General features: G+C 42.7%; 1 protein-coding gene across 1 annotated transcript in view; it reads right to left on the bottom strand.

Annotated features, from left to right (window-relative positions):
- Positions 1 to 832: 832 nt before the first annotated feature.
- LOC124553384 (TD and POZ domain-containing protein 1-like) overlaps positions 833 to 20,559 on the bottom strand; it is a 73,395-nt gene continuing 53,668 nt past the window's right edge. The window contains exons 3-4 of the mRNA XM_047127254.1: positions 18,092 to 18,238; positions 833 to 1,220 (exon numbers count right to left, since the gene is read on the bottom strand). Coding sequence (XP_046983210.1) covers positions 833 to 1,220; positions 18,092 to 18,238 — 535 coding nt within the window. The remainder of the gene's footprint in view (positions 1,221 to 18,091; positions 18,239 to 20,559) is intronic.

Raw genomic sequence — 20,559 nt, 5'->3', positions numbered from 1 at the left:
TGTGAGCACTGCTACCAATGTGACATTACAAAAAATGGTTCAAATGGATCTGAGCACTATGGGACTCAACTGCTGTGGTCGTAAGTCCCCTAGAACTTAGAACTACTTAAACCTAACTAACCTAAGGACAGCACACAACACCCAGCCATCACGAGGCAGAGAAAATCCCTGACCCCGCCGGGAATCGAACCCGGGCTGTGACATTACAGTTAAACATGAAAAGTACTTGTGCGGTACATGCACAGAAGTGAATTCAGTGTGAAATCTGAAGATACATTCTAAGTGAACAGCTTATATGGCAGTAATATGAGTATGGTGCAGTTTGCAGTGATGTGATGTAGCAACATAGACACTGCTAGCGAATGGTTTGCAGTAATTAGGTAATGTAGGAGACTGGTGCAAAGAACTAACATTAACGCACAACACCCGGTATTCTCGCATTTGTCTCTTGGAAGAGATTGGGTGTTTACGTTTCGAAATACAGGCGGTTGTGAAAGACGTCGGCTGTATTCTTGTAAGCTGTTTGAATATTGTATGTGGGACGAGAAACACAAGACAGAGAGGGAGAGAGAAGTGGAGTTTATGAATGATGGAGTATTTGTCAATTGTTGCTGAGCTTTCGCAGAAATTGCTTGTGAAATGTTTTACAGAGTGAATTCTCAAAAGGAAGGTTTGTCACGTTGGTTTACAGATATCTCCTGTTGTTGCAGTAGTTGTGGTGTTACTGGAGTAATTGTGTGGACTGCAAAAGGTAGAAATGAATAGAGAAAGCGATCTTTTTTTTCAATTTTTTATTTTAATATCCTGTACAATGAAGTACTACTGGCACGTATTAATGCTGTGTTAGCATCTCGACGAGCCGCTGCCGGTTTCGCTGCCTGGCTAAGTCCAGGGGGGTCCTCCCGTCAGTACCCCTCACCCCCCTGTCGGCTCCGGCCTGCAGCAACGCAGCCGCCGCCTCTGCGTGGCCATAGTATGCCGCAAAGTGCAGCGGCGTCTGCCCCCACTGATTCCTGGAGTTGGGGTCGGACGCCGCAGAGAGCAGCAGCCGCACCACAGCCGCGTCGCCTCTCCGTGCAGCCCAGTGCAGGGCAGTCCCCCAGACCCCGCCCCTCGCCCCCACGTCCGCCCCAGCCGCGAGCAACGCCCGCACCTCCTCCACCGCCCCCTCCTCAGCCGCCTCTATCAGCCTCCTGCCTCGCTCCTCCTCAGAAAGGCTCCTGCACAAAACATCGACACACTCTCTACTATCGAGACACACACACACCAAATGAAAGAAACTAACAGCCGCAAAACTGCCAACAATTCTGAATACACTTCTTCCGAGCGACAAGTCACAAATCTAGAAATCTTGCTTCTGCAATACGGGTTAACCAGCGTATTACAGACAGATCCACAGCACTAGCCCATAATCAAAAACTTCACCCATCTCCCATTAAAAATAGGTGCACTCCATCCTGTAACAAATACATTAGGCACATTCCCTCATAGTTCACTCCACAGATCCGCCTCCTTTCACCTCGGCATGCAGTTGCTACCCAATCCTTCATCTACATTCAAACACACCCCAAAACTACGTTCTCTGGGTACCAATTCCTTCAGTCACTTAGGAAGAAAACAATAGAAACTAAACGCATCTGTAAGCACTGAAATACTACTTCCTCACCAGACAGCTAAGTGATTCAGACTAGTAACATGGAAATTTCCTGACATACCAACATAAAATATAAAAGTCACTGCTTCGTACACAATAAGTCGGTCGACAGGGGCACCAGGTCGGCTCTCCCTGACACACACACACACACACACACACACACACACACACACACACACTACCCACTGCATAATAATCGTCACATGTGCTCATATAATCATGCATGCAACAAGAGATACATCCACTGGAACATTCATTTCCATCTGCTTACACACTTTGCAACCCACCATATGGTCTGTGGCAGGCGGCATCCTTTGTGCAACTTTTTGCATTTTCTGAAAATTCTGGACACAAAATAAATTACACACCACTACAGAAGGCGTAAAACTTTACATTTATACTTAAAAAGGTCTAAGTAAACTTAAAGTGTACACCAGCTACGCTGCTTCCGAGTAAAATTTCTGTTTCAGTAGTAGTACAAACACTTAAGCCGAAACTTTAGACCAGTCTCAAAAAAGTACTGTATTTCCTGTATCTAATGCAATGCATAAACTAGATCATGCCAGAAAGAAATCAGGTGCCTGTAAGAAATACAAACAGAGTGTTGATTCATTATCGCATGTTCACTTACAAATATCAAAATACTTGTATAGATCTGGCATTGCTGAACTTTAACCAATGTCGCGGGAACCTCTCCCCACAGCTGATGCAAGTTAAAGGCTAATCCCAAGCGAGAGAGCCAGTAAGAAGCTTCAAAGACAATTGAAATACTAACTAGAAACTACAGAGGTAATAAAACTGGTGCATTTAGTACAAAATAATCAATGTAGGTGGAGCAGCAACCATATGAAACAAAAGTAATAACTGGTACATATAAAAAGTTCTCAACTGACTGCAGTCATCTGCTTTTTCCGTTCCGCTCCCAAGTAGAGCGAGGGAGAAACGACTGCCTGTATGCCTCTGTACGAGCGACAACGCCTCTCACCCTATCTTCACACGCCTTGTCTCAAGTGTACATTGCCACAACTAGAATTGTTCTGCAGTCAGCCTCGAAAGACGGTTCTCTAAATTTTCTCAACAGAGTTCCTCGAAAAGAACGTCGGCTCCACTCCAGTGATTCCGATTCGAGTTCCTGAAGCTTCTGCGCAATACCTCTGCGTCACTCTAAACTACAGGTAGCAAATCTAGCAGCTCAGCTGTCAATCCTTTAGCTGTGTTCCTTTAATTCTACCTGTTGCTAATACCAAACACTCTAGCAGTACTCGAGAATAGGTCGCACCAGCGGCCTACATGCAGCCTCATCTACAGGCCAACCACACATTCCTAGAATTCTCCCAACAAACTAAAGTCGACCCCCTTGCCTTCCCAACCACAGTCCTCTCAACCTCGTTCCATTTCGTATCACTTCGCGAACTCTCGCTCAGACATTTAAGCGACGCCTCTGTGTCTAGCGGAACACCTCAACACTACGTGTCTGTTTTTCCTACTCACCTGCATCAACTTACAGATGGTTGCCATTCGTCACACCAACTAGAAATTTTGTCCAACTCGCCTTGTGTCCTCCTACACTCACTCAACGACGACATCTTACTGTACACTAGGGGACCACCAGCAAACAGCCGCAGATACCTGTCCACCAGACCATTTATGTATACAGACAGCAACAGCGGTCCCATCACCCTTTTCTGGAGCACTCCTGCCTCTGGCGAACACTCGCCACTGAGGACAACATACTGGGTTCTGTCACTTAAGAGCTGAGGTCCACTCACATACATGGGAACCTATTCCACACGTTTCTATCTCCTTCAACAGTCGACAGTAATCCACCGTGTGAAATGCTCTGTGGACATGTATGAATATGTTATTCAGAGGTGATCGACAAGCGCACCACATCACAGGAAAATCTGCACAATGCAAAGAATTGCGATCTTTGGGGTAAAAATGGCTCAGTCACCTCTGTTGCAATCACGGATTGTATTAAAGAGTCGGCACAGAGAGAACTGGGGGCTAATGTTGCCCGTCTCAAAAAGAAAGGATTGTAGTTTACACACAAGTCAGCCTTGCCGCTATTGGACGCATCAGAAAGGCGACCGAAAATAAACCACACAGTTTGCCAGAAACGCCAAGAAAGTGCACTACGAAATTTGGAGTATAAATCCATCACTGCAAGCAGCTTCTCAAAACAGGTAATTTGATCAACCATAGGGACTTTTGTATGGCTAAAAACTAGTGCTGACATTACACAAATTGGTTGTTGCCGTAAAAACAAAAAAATTATTTTCCTTGGAAGAAAGCTGTTTAGAGTAAGACACTGCATGAAATGCGATTTACTTGCAACAGACCTCTAAGTAAAGGAAAGGTCCCTCTAGAGAGAAGTCATTACTGACTGGCGATGCAAATACTTGATACAAGTCAGGAAATTAACAGAACTCTTTTCTATCGACGAAACTTGGGTGGTGAACCAACGACATTCCTCTTAGAAGACGATGACAGGGTCGTGACAGTGGCACCAAAACAGACAATATGATAGTCCAAGCAACAGCGGTGAATGTTGAATCCAATACTTGGTTTATTTATTGGTCTACATCAATGTCGTCTTCACCAAGATATTTCCCATTACATATTATACATTTATTCCAGTGCTTCTTCCAAAGCTTAAAACTATTCTGGAACAATCCTTACAGTAGCATTTAGTTCTCTCAGAGGTGCAGTTTGAATCTCATCTATTATGTAAAAGACAGCTCTTTAAGCTTTGTCTTTATTTTTGAGAACAAAATGTCACACATGGAGCGAACGTGGGGCCAAGGACATCACTACAGTATTGTTTCTAGCCAAACATGCACAAGCACGCAACGAACTGTGAGCAGGTGCGTTATCGCAGTGCAGAAACAATGAACTGTTCCGCCACAAAGCGGGACACCTTTCCGTGTTGCTTCAAGCCATCGGGGTTGAGCTGGTGAGAAGTACTGCATACTGGCCGTTTCATCTTGGGACAAGGAGTCGTGGTGCACTGTACTGTTAAAACCGAAGATTACTGTCAGACACGTAACATTCACATTTCAGTGGTCTTGGCCATCTGTCACCGAGTCGATCGAGTGTTGGTTTATGCATCGTTTGGTTTAACTCTCAGTTAGTCTTCTATTATGACCTTCTCGTCATCCTCATCTTCTTCTAAAGGTTTATACCAGTCGTAAACACCTAATTCACTCGTAGTATACTCACCAAAAGCAGTATATAATATTTCTAAAACCACGATGCATTTTAATCCGTTCTCATAGCAAATTTTAGTACAAATGCGGTAATCCGTTTTTACAGTAATACTCATAAAATACCAGTAACCTTTCTGACACCTCACAACACACTAAATAACCGATACGCATAACGTTGTACACACAATGACAAAAAGGAAGTAGGAATCTGAGTAATAAAACGCGTGAAATGGCGAGTTTCCCGTTACTTCTGAGCACTACTCGTATCACAAGAATGGTTGCGTTTCAATCCACCCAATCAAGGGGAACTTTTACCTCTTAGAGGAAACACAATGGAAGAGCAAGTCTTCAGTTGTCCGGTATAATTGCACCACATTTCGTTTATAATCGCTTTGGAATATATCCATCCATTTAGGAGGGAATTGTAGATGAAAATGCCTTTAGATGAACAGGTATTCGGTACTGATGTATATTCGTAATTTATGTAGCAACCTTGGCTTTTGATTTCTGTTCCTGTGTTGATGTAATTTACTCCACAATGTTGTGTTTCGGGAGGTGGCTATCGTCTGCTGTCTCGCAGTGGTGCCAACTCATTTACCTAAAAATGAACACTGTCCGGATGGGTCTGCACAGTGCGTCGCCATCGATTTAAAGCGCGCGCCGCGGAATCGCCGGCACGGCATTTCGGAACCGAGGCATATAGGAAAAGCAGGCAGGCCATTCCAGCCCCAAGCGAGTAAAAAAACTCGCAGACGCCCTCGCGCGCCTTGACGTCACGGAGAGGAGAGGAGGCTGCAGCGCCGAGCATTCAGTTTTGAGACAGCCACGAGCAAGACTCGCTGTAAGTGTGCCGTGGCAACATTGCTTTAACAGTGCTCGGACGACGACGGACGCTACGTATCACGTTTTTCCCAAGGATGAGCACTTGCGACGTCAATGGATGGTTCGATGCAAATGCAAGGACAAAGTGAATGCGGAAACTGCACGTGTGTAGTCAGGTCACTATCGGCCAGAAGATTGTGAACGGGATTTGAGAAATGAGCTTCTGGGGTTACCTTCAAGAAAGAAGTTATTACCAGCAACAATCCCCTGCATAAACATTCCGAACTGGCGTGGACAAGAAATTGCGGAAAGCGGCGATGCAAACGAAAGGGTAAGACGTCTGCACATACATAACACTTTCAATAATTGAAACTGAAAAATTACCGTAATAAAAACGAATTCACATAAATGCGATGCTTTTTGACGCATTACTATATTGCTTTACGGGAGTGAATGACTCGCTATTTTGTACAGGCAATAAATAATGTTGCTCAAGTGTATTTGCTTTCCCTCCTGGATATAATAGCTACATTTGTCTTAGAAATAGCCGTTTTTTTAAGTATTCTCGATATGTTGACTATTTTAAAGCTAGTATATAGTTAAAATGACAAAATCAGCATATTTCGCGTAATTTGTTTACATTTACTTCTGTAACAATAGCTGATGCTGACCAGTTGACTTCGCAGCGTAGTGGTATGGTTTCTGACTCCCATCTTGGAGGTTATGGGTTCGTATACCTGTATTTCCTCTTACATTGTATTTTTACATTTTATCAAACTGGGCTATTGCAGCCACTTATGCCACTCATATTTAATCGCTTTCGTCAACTGATCTGATTTTTAGTGAGAAATTAATGCAGTTGCATAGTAATTTTTAGGAGTAGTAGGCCTACTCGGTAAATAATTTTACGAATAATAAAATTAAAATTAAATTTATGCTTTAGAGATCCGGAAGACGTGCACAATGCTGTGGAGTAAGAAGTTTGCAAAAGCTATCTCTGACAGCTTTAGAAACTGTGCCACCGAAAGAAAGTCGACCGAACCGCATGTACAGACTGCGTTCATGAACCCACTGAAGTAGTGAATAAGGATTTGGAAATTAAGGAACTGAGGGCCGAGACTGAACTTTTAAAAAACTGAATGCACAGAAAGAAGCGGCAATAAAAAATGTGATGCAGCCTTACAAAGTAAAACGAACTATCTCCGACGTGTTCTTTCGTCGAAGCGGGCAGAAAAGTCATCTGACGTGAAAGCAAAAGTCGTATTGCACAAAAGTGTAAATAGTGTATTGTCAAAATGTTTTACACCGGCACAAATAAGATGTCTATTAAATGAAAATAAAAGGGCAAAGTGGAATTCAGAGGACATTGCCCATCCATTAACTTTAAGAGCTCCGTCACCTAAAGCATACACTTATTTGCGAAAGCGAGAAATTCCTTTGCCTTGCAGGGCAACCCTTCAGAAACGGACGAAGGAATTTAAATGCAGAGCGGGTATTCTTTAAGATATCCTGTGTTCATTGAATGAGGGGTCAGCAGACGAGTGTCTCTCGCACCCCGCATTTACATTGATGCCACCCTTACCATCTGACACTCCACTGGGAACTCCTGAGGACGTGATTTTGAACGTGGCTCAAAATTTTGTCTTTCTGCGCTGCAGTGCATGGCAAACGATTCTGAAAATGTGCGCTCGCTTCCTCAGGTAGAATACTAACGGTACTGAATTACCAATGTATGATTTGGCACGATATGAAATTATACTGTGGGACCTTACTTCTTCCACGGGGCGCTTAAATGGAAATACGTATGCACATATTCTTACTAACATCGAGCCTATTCTTCTGGAGGTAGTTCCGTGGACAACCGACAGTGTATGTGGATCGAACACGACCACTGCCCAGACTCTTCGCCTGCTCCAAAGCGACCAATGAATGGAAAGTTTCCTGGCCGTTGTATGGGACGGAATGCTGCAGTACAAAGGCCAGCCAGGTGCCCTGATATGACTCAAATGGATTTCTTTCTACGGGGAGCACTGAAAGATAGAGTCTGTCATGAACCCCAGGTATGTCAGATGATACGCGCCAGACCACACGACAACGTATCATCCAATGTAGCTTGTCCAGTACATCTCTCTCGCTCAAACAGCGATTCCAAATGTGTCTAGCAGTCGATGGTGTGCTATTTCATCATATTGTTCATTAAAATGTGAAACCACACTTCACTAAGGAAAGTATTTAGTTTGTGGATGACAAGGCATCAGTTGTTTTGAATAAATGTTTAGCTTATTTAAAATCTATTCCGTCTACGTACAATTTCGAGTAGTCTCTGATTTCTAATTGACAGCAGGTCTTTTGCGCTGTAGAACCACCCGGGTGCTTCCAGGCAGAGACAGGCTGAGCTGACAGAAGGTCATGGGATAGCGATATCTACACATACAGATGGCAGCAGTATCGCGTATACAAGGTATAAAAGGGCGGCGGGTTGGCCGCGCTGTCACCTCTACTGAGGTGGCTCCTGGGAAAGGCTTACCGACGTCTTGATGGCCGCACGACGGGTTCTAACAGACGTCGATTGCGGAATGATAGAGCTTGCCTATGACTTGATATTTTTAAAATGTACAGTATCCGATGTATCGATATTTAGTAAAATACCGTTATCTGCTCCCCATGTATCGAGGAAAGTATGGATATATCAGCAGAAAATCATCAACGTGCCTGCCTATAAAAATATGGGCTGCACGTTGTAAGTACACTCCCGGTTTTAGAGCTGTTCGTTGGAGTATTGATTTATTATTGGATACTCTGTACATCAACAAGCTATCCCCCTCAGAGCAAGAACTGAAAGGAAAACGACGGATGTTCACGCCTCCCGACAACCACCGTGCAAGCTGCGGTAACTGCATGTAAGTGGCACACTGAAAGGTGTCTCGTGGGTCCATCGTTCGGTATCGTCACGTATCGGATTTGTCCGCAACACTTCACGTCGACTTCCCTGCTTTTTCATTTCTGCAAACGCCATCGACCCTGCAGCTGTAGCGCCAGAACTGGGTCGTGAATCTGAAAGTTTGCCGTTTCTGTTGGTAGCGCTGGGCGCCGATTACGCCAGCAGTTCCCTGAGTCCACTGCAGCGACCAGTTTTGTCGTTTAGATTTTTGTTCATTTTCAACGTCTGTTTTTGAAGAATGTCGATGTGAAGAAAGAGCACACTAGTTCCGATAAAAATTGTGTAACGCAACAGTTGTCCTGTTTCTTCACATTTGAAATCGTCTTATTCCATTCAAACCGCCCCTCCCCCCGGGGCAATGGGTGTCACATATACTTGCCTCACATAATCAAAATTACACACTGGACCTGATGAAAGTTCAAAAAGCGACAACACTCCTTTACACAGTGAAAGTAAAATTGTGCCTCAGTACAAATTCAAAAAAGCAACTTCAATATTTTCCGGAAACTGTGAAAAAAATCTAAATTAGAGAGACTGTTTTTAGTTGCCGTGGCGAGAAGACTTATTTCTAGTGATGCAGAATGTTGTCTGAATAATACACCACTGGCCATTAAAATTGCTAAACCACGAAGATGAAGTGCTACAGACGCGACATTTAACCGACAGGAAGAAGATGCTGTGACATGCAAATGATTAGCTTTTCAGAGCATTGACACAAGGTTGGCGCCGGTGGAGACACCTACAACGTGCTGACATGAGGAAAGTTTCCAACCGATTCCTCATACACAAACAGCAGTTGACCGGCGTTGCCTGGTGAAAGGTTGTTGTGATGCCTCGTCTAAGGAGGAGAAATGCGTACCATCACGTTTTCAACTTTGATAAAGGTCGGATTGCAGCCTATCGCGATTGCGGTTTATCGTATCGCGACATTGCTGCTCGCGTTGGTCGAGATCCAATGACTGTTAGCACAATATGGAGTCGGTGGATTCAGGAGGGTAATACGGAAGGCCGTGCTGGGTCCCAACGGCCTCGTATCACTAGCAGTCGAGATGACAGGCATCTTGTCCGCACGGCTGTAACGAACGGATCGTGCAGCCACGTCTCCATCCTTGAGTCAACAGATGGGGACGTTTGCAACACAACAACCATCTGCACGAACAGTTCGACGACGTTTGCAGCAGCATGGACTACCAGCTCGGAGACCGTGGGTGCGGTTACCGTTGACGCTGAATCACAGAGAGGAGCGCCTTCGATGGTGTACTCTACGACGAAACTGGGTGCACGAATGGCAAAACGTTATGTTTTCGGATGAATCCAGGTTCTGTTTACAGCATCATGATGGTCGCATCCGTGTTTGGCGACATCGCGGTGAACGCACATTGGAAGCGTGTATTCGTCATCGCCATACTAGCCTATCACCCGGCGTGATGGTATGGGGTGCCACTGGTTACACGCCTCGGTCACCTCTTTTTCGCACTGACGGCACTTTGAACAGTGGACGTTACATTTCAGATGTGTTGCGACCCGTGGCTCAACCCTTTATTCGATCCCTGCTGATCCCTACATTTCAGCAGGATAATGCACGACCGCATGTTGCAGGTCTTGTACGGGCCTTTCTGGATACAGAAAATGTTCGACTGCTGCCCTGGCCAGCACATTCTCCAGATCTCTCACCAATTGAAAACGTCTGGTCAATGGTGGCCGAGCAACTGGCTCTTCACAATACACCAGTCACTACTCTTGATGAACTGTGGCATCGTGTTGAAGCTGCACGGGCAGCTGTACCTGTACACGCCATCCAAGCTCTGACTCAATGCCCAAGCGTATCACGGCCGTTATTACGGCCAGAGGTGGTTGTTCTGGGTACTGATTTCTCAGGAACTATGCACCCAAATTGAGTGAAAATGTAATCACATGTCAGTTCTAGTATAATATATTTGTCCAATCAATACCCGTTTATTATCTGCATTTCTTCTTGGTGTAGCAATTTTAATGGTCAGTAGTGTATCTTCCAACGGAAATCGTAGGGTCAGTATTGCCTCATATTCCTAGACATCAACAAAACCCAAACTGATATTCCCCGCCATCAGCTTCTACGAGTTTTTCCATTATTCTACAAGGAGCTGATGTTCATACTTTGCAACCCAATGACTTAACTGGTATCTCATTAGTGCTCACACCTGTCACCAACTGCTTTCTTTGGAACTGAAATCTCATATTTTTGAAATGTGAGGGTATTTCGCCTCCCTCATACATCTTGCACACTAGATGGGAGATTTGTGTCATACCATATGGGAGAGTTTTGCCATGCCTTACTCTCCCAAAACTGTTAGTAGCTCTGAGAACACCACACACACACACACACACACACACACAGTCCTCAGCCGTTTTCCACTTCTCGTCAATAATTTGTTAAACATTCATATTTCCTTTTGCCTACTTTATTTGCTGAATTTTTATAGTTTCTTCTTTTTACAGTTGAACTCAGTATCTCCTGCATTAACCAAGGATTTCTATTTGGCCCTGTTATTTACCTATTTGATCTTTTTCTACCTTCTCTGAAAGCTACCAATTCATCCCCAACAACTTTATTCTTTGTTTTTCATTGTCCTAGTTTGTTATTGTGTGTGCTGTAAGTCCATTGCTTCCTTCTCTAACAGTAAGTTTCTCACTTTTTTCGTTGTAACATAACCTGTTATGTTTGCATCCTAAACATTTCCCCACTTCTTACCTTTCCAAGTCTTGCATCTCATCCTGGCGTTCTATTTTTTTCTGCTTTGTTTCACATTCTCTACGGAGCATACTGATTTTGATATCAGCATGTGCCGCATAATTATTACTATCATCCTGGACACTAAGTATACAATTCGACACTATCAATGATGTTTTCAGTGTGCATGTAATACATGTAGGTGTGTGTCATCTTATATTTAGCGTTTTTAAATTTTTTTTACTTGTAGCTATGTACTTCCTGTGCCAAATTACGCATTATTACCCACATGATTTGTATGCACGAAAATTTAAAAATTTATGTTTGTTGCCTGGCAATTGAAATTTCGTAAACAGATCTCGTCACAAAGAAAATCGCCTTTGTTTCAGTGACTGCCACACCAACTCGCGAATCATGTCAGTGACACTCACCCATATTGCGCCATAACACGAAACGAACTGCCCTTCTTTGCAATTTTTCGCTGTCCTCCGCCAATCATACCTGGTAAGGATCCCACACCGCCCAGCAATATTCCAGCAGAGGACGTACAAGTGTAATGTAGGCTCTCTTTGGTAGGTTTGTCGCATCTTCCAAGTTTCTGCCAACAAAGCACAGTCTTTGTTTCGTCTTTCCCACAATATTATCTATGTGGTCATTCCAATTTAAGTTGCTCATAATTGTAATTCCTAGGTATTTAGTCGAATTGACAGCCCTTAAATTTCTGCAATTTATCGTATATCCAAAATTAAGCAGATTTCTCTTAGTACCCACGTCGATGACCTCGCACTTTTCTTTGTTTGGTGCCAACTGCCACTTCTCGAATCATAAAGAAATTCTCTCTAGAACATTTTGTAATTGGAATTGATCGTCTGATGATATTACTGGAAATTACAGCATCTTCTGCAAACAGTCTAAGGGGCAGCTCAGATTATCACCTAGACCCTTTATGTAAATCAGGAACGGCAGAGGGCCTATGACACTACCTTGCGGAACGCCGTATATGACTTCTATTCTACTCGATGATTTGCCGTCTATCAGTATGAACTGTGACATCTCTGCGAGGAAATCAAGAATCCAGTCACACAACAAAGACGATACTTCATACGTATCAAATTTGATTAATACTGGATGTATACGTGGACAAGGAAAAAAATTCCCGGATTTCCCGCTTAAAAATACACTCTCCCACATGAAAACACTTTTTCCGTCTTAAGTGACGGTATATTATCCCTCGGAAGTGCAAAACTTATCAATCCTTTGAATGGTTATGGACATGGGCGTAGAATTTCCTGGCACTTTAGAAAACGAAACTCAGGGAAAAAGACACGTTTTGGAAATATCTTTGACGTGCAGCAACATGTACGTTGCGTATTTTCGTATTACGACAGCACACATTGAAATTCCACCAAACACCGCATGTTACTCTCCGAATCACTGAAATCGAGATTGCGATGCGCTTTTGTAAGCCAGTCACAGCTCATGTCACGTGATCTCGCCAGCTCATGACAGCGAGTATTCAGAGCATAGGGCGCGTGATGTAGTCAGCCAATGGCAACATCCCTGCTAAGCAGCTAGCGGTAACACACGAGTTAATGGCTTACATTAACATACATAGTGTTGCTACAAGAAAAGCAAAGCTTCCACATATAATATTGGTCACTAAGGTTAATAAGCTGCAAGAGAAGCTTATCTTTCGAAATGATGTCGATTTTTTGCGCGTGTTACACTTTCAGATACATCACACAAATGTGGCAGTAAAATTTCTAATAATGACAGAAATGTCTGATCTCCAGGGTTCGAAATTCTTGTAAATGGCTTGTCATCAAAGAGTTGATTTTTAAATGGAGTGAAACACACTGTGATTTAAGAATTTCATGGTACATCCTCGCGCATAGTCCAACTTACGTTAAAGGATATTTACTTTGAAATTAACGCTTGTCAAACCAGCATTAGCAATATTTTTCCACGACCTGCTGGAAACAGGTTCGTTCCAGCAGCTGCCGGAGAGTGCCAGGTAAGAGGCGCCCCGAGCTTGCGCAGCTAACATGACGTAGGAAGCCCGTATGTGCGTACGTGTAAAACATTGAAAGATCTTACATTACGTTGTAAAAGCAGTAAGACGTCCCAGGGTACTCCAAGAGATCAGAATTTCGTGAACCATACTAAAATGTGCACATTTAAACTGCTACTTAAAGCGCACATTCGTATGTCCAGATTCAGATGTAAATTTTCTTGGAGTACCAGTGCTGCATTATCTCATGTTTGGTTCATTATTATGGAATAATGCCATACGTGCTAGAAGATGAAAACTTGCACTTGAAATGCAGCGAACAGTTGAAACTAGCCAGTACTGTGGAATTAAAAATTTCGTTTCAAATACATTGGATGCCTCTGCAGAAAAGGTTAATAAAAGCCAAATTTCTTTAGCAAACAGACAAAAATAGCTTATTGTTCTGCAAGGCGATTAGTGCTTGACTGTCAGAAACTTGGAAATAAAATAAAGTCTGAAACTAATAATGTATATCAGCCTTCAGTAATTATGTGAATGTATTTTAATTCACTTGATACCTCCCGGCCAAAGATATCCGCTTTGCTTTCATTTGACGCGAGAGTAAACGGGAGGAGAAAAAGCAAAATCACTGAACGTTAACACGGGCCATGTGGAGACTGCCCACTATAAATCAGACTTCTATGCGCATCGGCCTCGGATCTACTATATTTGCGAACCGGTGAACACTAAAAAAATCGAATTTTCAAAAGTACCCTATGGCATCTTGTAAAACACATCATTCTGAAAAATTTGAAACAAAAACATACGTGTTCGAGAAAATATAAGACGCGTTATTTGGTCTTAAGTGTGCCGAAGTGCAGTGACACGCCTCTTCACACAGCATTCTCTTACTGCACTGCACATCACTGCACTTCGCACTGTGGGACTCAAATGTCTATTTTGTAACGGATGCCATCGAACTACATTCAGGACAGCGAAAATTGAAATGTCCTTTGATTTTAAACAAAATAAGCTCGCAATTAATACTGGATGGAATTATTTGTAACCGGAAGAAGAACTCTTCAGAAAATCTGGATTCTTTACTGCCTAATAGCTAATAACTTTCTGTTCTGGGTGACAAAATGAAATATAGGATACACAAAACCAGATAAGACAAGAGACAAGCAAGACAGTACATATTTCTTCAATGCTTGCGTTCTTTTCTGACTAATCTTGCTCTAGCTTTACATGCCGTGCTTTCCTTTCTGCGGAAGAATCTGTTACCTCATCAAAATTCGTCAAATGTTTTGCTACGTGAAAATGTACCAAAGACTGGTGTGGTTTCTCGATCTCATTACGTCTATTGTCACTGTTTGCAGGACGAAAGAAAATAGGCCTTACTAATATTGCAGCAACTGTAACACACACCAAACAAGCGAGATTGTTTTGGTAATAATGGTCGTTTTTATAATATGGCAGAATATAACTCGCCAAGTACCAATATGAAATGCCTGTTTGGCCTACCACAAGCGAAAGGCTTTGTGTTAGGAAATAGTTTCATGTTTCATTCATAAGCTCCAGTTTCTTAAGCATGAGCTCGAAAAGTACAAAAGTAGTAGTACGAAAGTTTTGTATAAATTTGGAACCGCCCCGTTTCTTCTCCTTCCTCATTCTAACAAAATCTTCTCATCCCTAATTCTGTAACTATTCCTATCATTGTCAAAGCTCATTCTCCAGTTAACTCTACTAACTCTGCCAGAATCACCGGTTTAGTAATTATCCAGCGATTATTCTCCGGTTAGGCGTTATTACGTGTTCGTACAACGCGTTTTCCGCGCTACTCCCAGAATGGAACTTAAGCGGCTGCTAACCAGGAAATGTACAACTTGCCCTCTCTAGTGTAGTGACCTGGTCAAAAACTTTCTGTCAAACTTTCATTTCCTGTGATACAGCGACAAGATAATACGTTAACATTTCGTATCTGTTATTCCTGTTGGTCGTTCATTACCACTCTGGTAGTCTGAATCTATGGACGTAGCTATGCGCTCGTAATCTGCATACCAGTCAGTCACACACACATACTACATTCACCCGTGCGGCTTTACTCCACTCAGCTCGTGTAGCCCCGTCCCCTTTTGTCTGCAGGAAAGTTTATTTCCAGATGCGACGAGGATTCCCCTGACAGGTACATCACGTACACTATGCACGCATTCAAAAATCAACTTACGATTCATTCAGAAATCAACTTAGAATGTGATCCAAAATGTTCACAAATCAACAGCGATGAGCTTCAAACTCTTTTGAATAATCGAAAGACCAATGTGCTCTAGACGCTAGGTCCTTTGTGAAACAAGGTTATTTTTCCTCAACAATACGAATTTTCCCCCCCTTGCCACAGAAATTGGAGCCCGGTTCAGATACTCTGGTTTGCTGCGTGCAGAACCAACAGCGACATTTGTTTCCAGAAGCGGGAGAAGGTACTAATCAGAAGCGACTCAACTGCGCATGCGCGTGATTCCGCTCGTAACTGCTTAAATGAATCTAATGTAAACAGTTGTGACTTAATGCTCATCAGAGGTAATTTGTTGTTACGAAGCACTGCATTGTCTTCCTACACCCTTTCACACATTTTGCTGTTGGCAGACACTTGTATGAGCACTGTTTCGTTTATATATAAAGCATTCCCTCGTTCATATTTTGTTGCTGCAGTATTATTCTCCAGCAGCGGGATACAGTAATGTCCTTAGTTAGAGTATCGGTTATTAACAGTCAAAATGACAAAAAATTAACTGAAAACTACATCAATGAAAAACTCCCGGGATTCTAGAAAATTCCCGTTTTTCCCAGTTTTCTTGCGGATGAAAAAATTCCTGCGTCTTTCCGGGATCTTCCGGGCCGTATACACCATGTAATAGTCTCTTGTTAGGAATGGTATCAAAACCCTTCTGGAAATCTAGGAATATGGAATCGATCTTAGATCCCTTGTCGACAGCACTCATTACTTCATGGGAATAAAGAGCTAGCTGTGTTTCACACGAACGATATTTTCTGAATCCGTGTTGGTTATGTATCAATTAAGTCATTTTCTTCAAGGTGAGTCATAATGTTCGAGTACAGTATATGCTCCAAAATCCTACAGCAAATTGAGGTCAGTAATATGTCTCTGTAATTCAATAGGTTACTCCCATTTCCTTTCTTGAGTATTGGTGTGACCTTTGCTACTTTCCAGTCTTTAGGAACAGACCTTTCGCCAAGTGAACGGTTGTATATGATTGCTAAGAAAGGCACTATTGTGTCTGCATACTCTGAAAGGAACCTAATTCGTATTTCATCTGGACGAGAAGACTTGCCTTTCTTAAGTGATTTGAGTTGTTTCACAACACCTAATATATATAATTTTTCGTGAAGGAATTAAGGAAAACTGTATTTAGTAACTCCGGTTTAGTGGCACCATCACTGAGGAAACTGCTGTTGGGTATATATAAAACTGAAGTATAAAATGGTCCATACTTGATACTGAAATCCACAGGCTATGAAGTCATCTTGCAAATGTATCAGTTCACTGTGAGATGTCAATATATTTTTCAGTAGGACCAACTATCTTTGCCCACGTCAGTTGCTCATTTCTGAAACTAGAAGTTTACTATACCATGCAATTATGCAAAACTTCTCCTCTGTGAATCAAATCCACTACTCATCACACCTGGTGACCTCCATCATCCATCGAATACAGGAGTTTGTTTACGAGTGACGAGCCATACAGTGCTGTACGCATCTCCACTCAGCCACACCCACTGCATTTCTCACTTCTCGAGAGCAGATACCTCAACCATTAGACCAGCTGATGCGTTTGCTGGCGTAGATGGAATTACCATTGTGGATCATGTTTTTTACCCATGGTTTGCAAACACTACCGCCAGAGGTTCTCATGTACATCCTCTGCAGTAGGGTAACATCCACCGATTCGATTTCCCTTTTGCTACTCTTCCCACAAGTCCCTCGGGATAAACTCTAGTGCAAGTGTCGATGAGACACTGAGTCAGAAGTGGAGGTGTGCTCAGGCAGCCGACTGGTCAAGGAGACTGCCTGCAATAAGCAGCAAATCTGGGTTCCTGTTCCAGTGCGGCACAGATTTCCAATAGTCACTACAGATGTAACTCACTAGGGAACCATTTAAGGAATATTCAAATTACATTTTAAGACAAACCCGAAACAAGCTGCATCCTCATACCGGTACTAAATAATAACTTTGTAATTATTACTTTTATTTCTGTTTACCTTTCTTTCGTCATTTCTTCCTGAGTGTCTTCAATAACTTATATCTACAACCATTCACGTAAGTTTTGTTGAGTGGAATTGTGTGAAACATCCCGTTTGCATACCCATTTAATTCAGAATCAATTTGTAAGAGACACAATCATCACTAAAAACAAAATCTAGATTCAACACATCAATATATAAAGAATCTTTGGAAATGGGTATGATTTGTATGTGACACTTCCTACGTAGCTAAAGTTGAGCGACTCTGAACTGAACTTAATTCTCACGGCAAATACAGAGAGCGAGAAATCTTCTGCACATGTGCTCAATCTTCAAAATATCATAGCCAAAAAAGTGAGAAATAAGTGATGTTTAATGGCAACTGTAACCTCTATCCAAAAACTGAAGGAATCTGTATTTTATTTTATTTACTATATCGGCTGGTTAATGCCAAAATAAGCAGTACTCTGAGGGTAAGACTTGGGGACGTGTGGCAACAACTCACCGGAAGCGAGAGACGGCTGCGTCATCAGGTGGAGGGGTGTGTCGGGCAGACGTGGGAGGCGCAGCTGCAGCAGGAGACCGGCTGTGGCCGCTGTGGGGTTGACTGTCAGAGTTGGGGGTGGACCCGCCCCCTGTGGCGGTCGGCGAGCTGCACAGAGAAACACTGTGTGGGTGGGCGTGTTCACACAGGGGCTCACTGCAGGCGATACAGCTGAGGGACTGTCCACCGGGGCAACAGAACACTCAGTGCCAACAACACCATCCTGTCACTTAAGGTGACTGTACCACCAATTAACTGATCTTTTTCTGCACTACTTCTGCTATATACCCCAATGGCATAGCTTGAGATGCAAAACAACAAATTGTTCACAATGAAGCACAAACCAAATCCCAAACATCAGGGCCAACAATTTTGCTGCCCTGACAGAACAACTATCAGACACAATTTAGAAGCAGTTAAAGTCATCTGGCTGCTACTTTTGGTTGTGAGGTGATTTAAAAACTGATATATGGATGCTGAATTATATCACTGGAGGAAGAGAGAGAGAGAGAGAGAGAGAGAGAGAGAGAGAGAGAGAGAGAGAAACTGGTAAGTTGGGGTATCAACTTACTGTTTAAACTATATGGTCATGGATATGCAGGCGCTCTGATGTGAAGCCCGAGGGAATGAAGAAGATGGACAAGAATTACAAGAGCTATGCTATAAAAGTTATCGAGAGTATATTCAAAATTTGCATTTCAGTAAAGCAAATAGAACTGTATATATGCATGTAATGTCTCCACAATTCGATTCCTTGAAAAGACAGCAGTGGTGATGTGTTTCATAAACAACAATTTTCGTGTTGAGCAGTTTGCAGTAGAGGCCACCATTAAAAGAAAAAAAATAGATTACACAGTGTATGCAATTTTATCTGATGGACAACGTTTAAAACTTGCGAAGTAACCTGTAGTCTACTGAATATGGATTTTTTTTTAAATTTAAAAAGAAACAAAATAGACTTGTCTGGAGCATATGTATCCGAGAGAGAGAGGCAACAAATGATAGCTGGATGAAAACGTCACATCAATACTGACATTGTGGGAGATATGTCGTACACCTGTAGATGAACAGCGAATATAATCTGCTGTATGCCCGTAGCAGGAAACCTGATAGGATTCCCTGGACGACCTCTGGTAACGCCACAAGGAACTTCAAAAAAGACAGGGGGACAGAGATTTCCTGTCTGCTTTGTTAAAGGGAATGCACGGAAAATATTCAGGGCGATAGCTGAACAGAGACGAGAAGGAAATGTGATTGTAAGGCACTGCATCGAGTGTGACAATATTACTGTGCTGGCTGGAGTATTCTCTTCTTGTTTGCCCCCAGTGTGCATGAGTAGCTCCAGTGCTCATAGCTCCTGCTTTACTGGATATCTCAGGGAGACATACCCTGCTCTTTGGGGCCAGTCACTTAGGGGTAGCGTCTTTTTTAGTAATCAGGAAAATCCTCAGTCCCAGGTTTGAACCTCAATATCAGTTGAATTTTGAATAAGAATCATCAGCATTGGTGTCTGAAGACTTCCAGCATCAGGTGTCGCCCTCTTTCAGCCAACAGCCTTTCCAAAGAGGGCGGAGGGGCCGACAGAGGTTCAGGGCACTCTCTTTCCCTTGAGGTCTGAAACTGCTCCTAAATGAGGAAGAATTGGCAATGATCAAAGGTTGAGTAACCAACGAAAGGATAACGTTCTATGATTCTGGAGCTGGAAAGTTAGGAGTTCGAATGTGGTTGGGAGCCAGAAAATAAGAAACGGATTTCTGGTCACATGAGACTAGGGTAGTAGCAACAGCAGTAGGATTCAGTATCAATAGAAAGGCAGGGCAGAAAGTGAGTATAGATATGTTCTCATGAGAATCAAAAGCAAACCAACAACATGCATAGTTCAGGTATACATGATGACGTTGCAAGTTGAAGGTGGAGAGAGAGAAAAAGTGAGGATATTGAACAGGTAATTCAGTACTATGTAATAGTCATGGAGGGACTGAAACGCGATCATAGGGGAAGGAGTAGAAGAAAGGGTTACACGAGAATATGTACTTGATAATAGGAATAGGAGAGAAGAAAGGCTAGTTAAGTTCTACAGTAAATTTATCGTAGTAATAGCTGGTATAGTCTGTTCAAAAATAACTAGACGAGGAGGTATACTTGGAAAAGGACCGAAATATGGGAGGTTTAAAGTCACACCATATTATTGTCAGGCAAACATTTTGAAATCAGATACTGGACTGTAAAGCATACCCAGGAGTAGATATAGAGTCATAACAATTTAGCAGTGATTAAGAGTAGGCTCAATTTTACGAGACTCGTCAGGAGCAATCGATGTACAAAGAAGTGGAATACAGTAGTACTAAGGAAAGAAGAGATGAGATTTATGTTCTCTGAGGCTACAGTTACTGCAACAATAAGCAGCTCAATAGGTAGTTCAGTTGAAG

This window comes from Schistocerca americana, chromosome 11, assembly GCF_021461395.2.
Source record: "Schistocerca americana isolate TAMUIC-IGC-003095 chromosome 11, iqSchAmer2.1, whole genome shotgun sequence".
NCBI lineage: Eukaryota > Metazoa > Arthropoda > Insecta > Orthoptera > Acrididae > Schistocerca > Schistocerca americana.
Note: the sequence above shows the minus strand (reverse complement) of the source record. Positions and strands in the feature narration are given on the sequence as shown.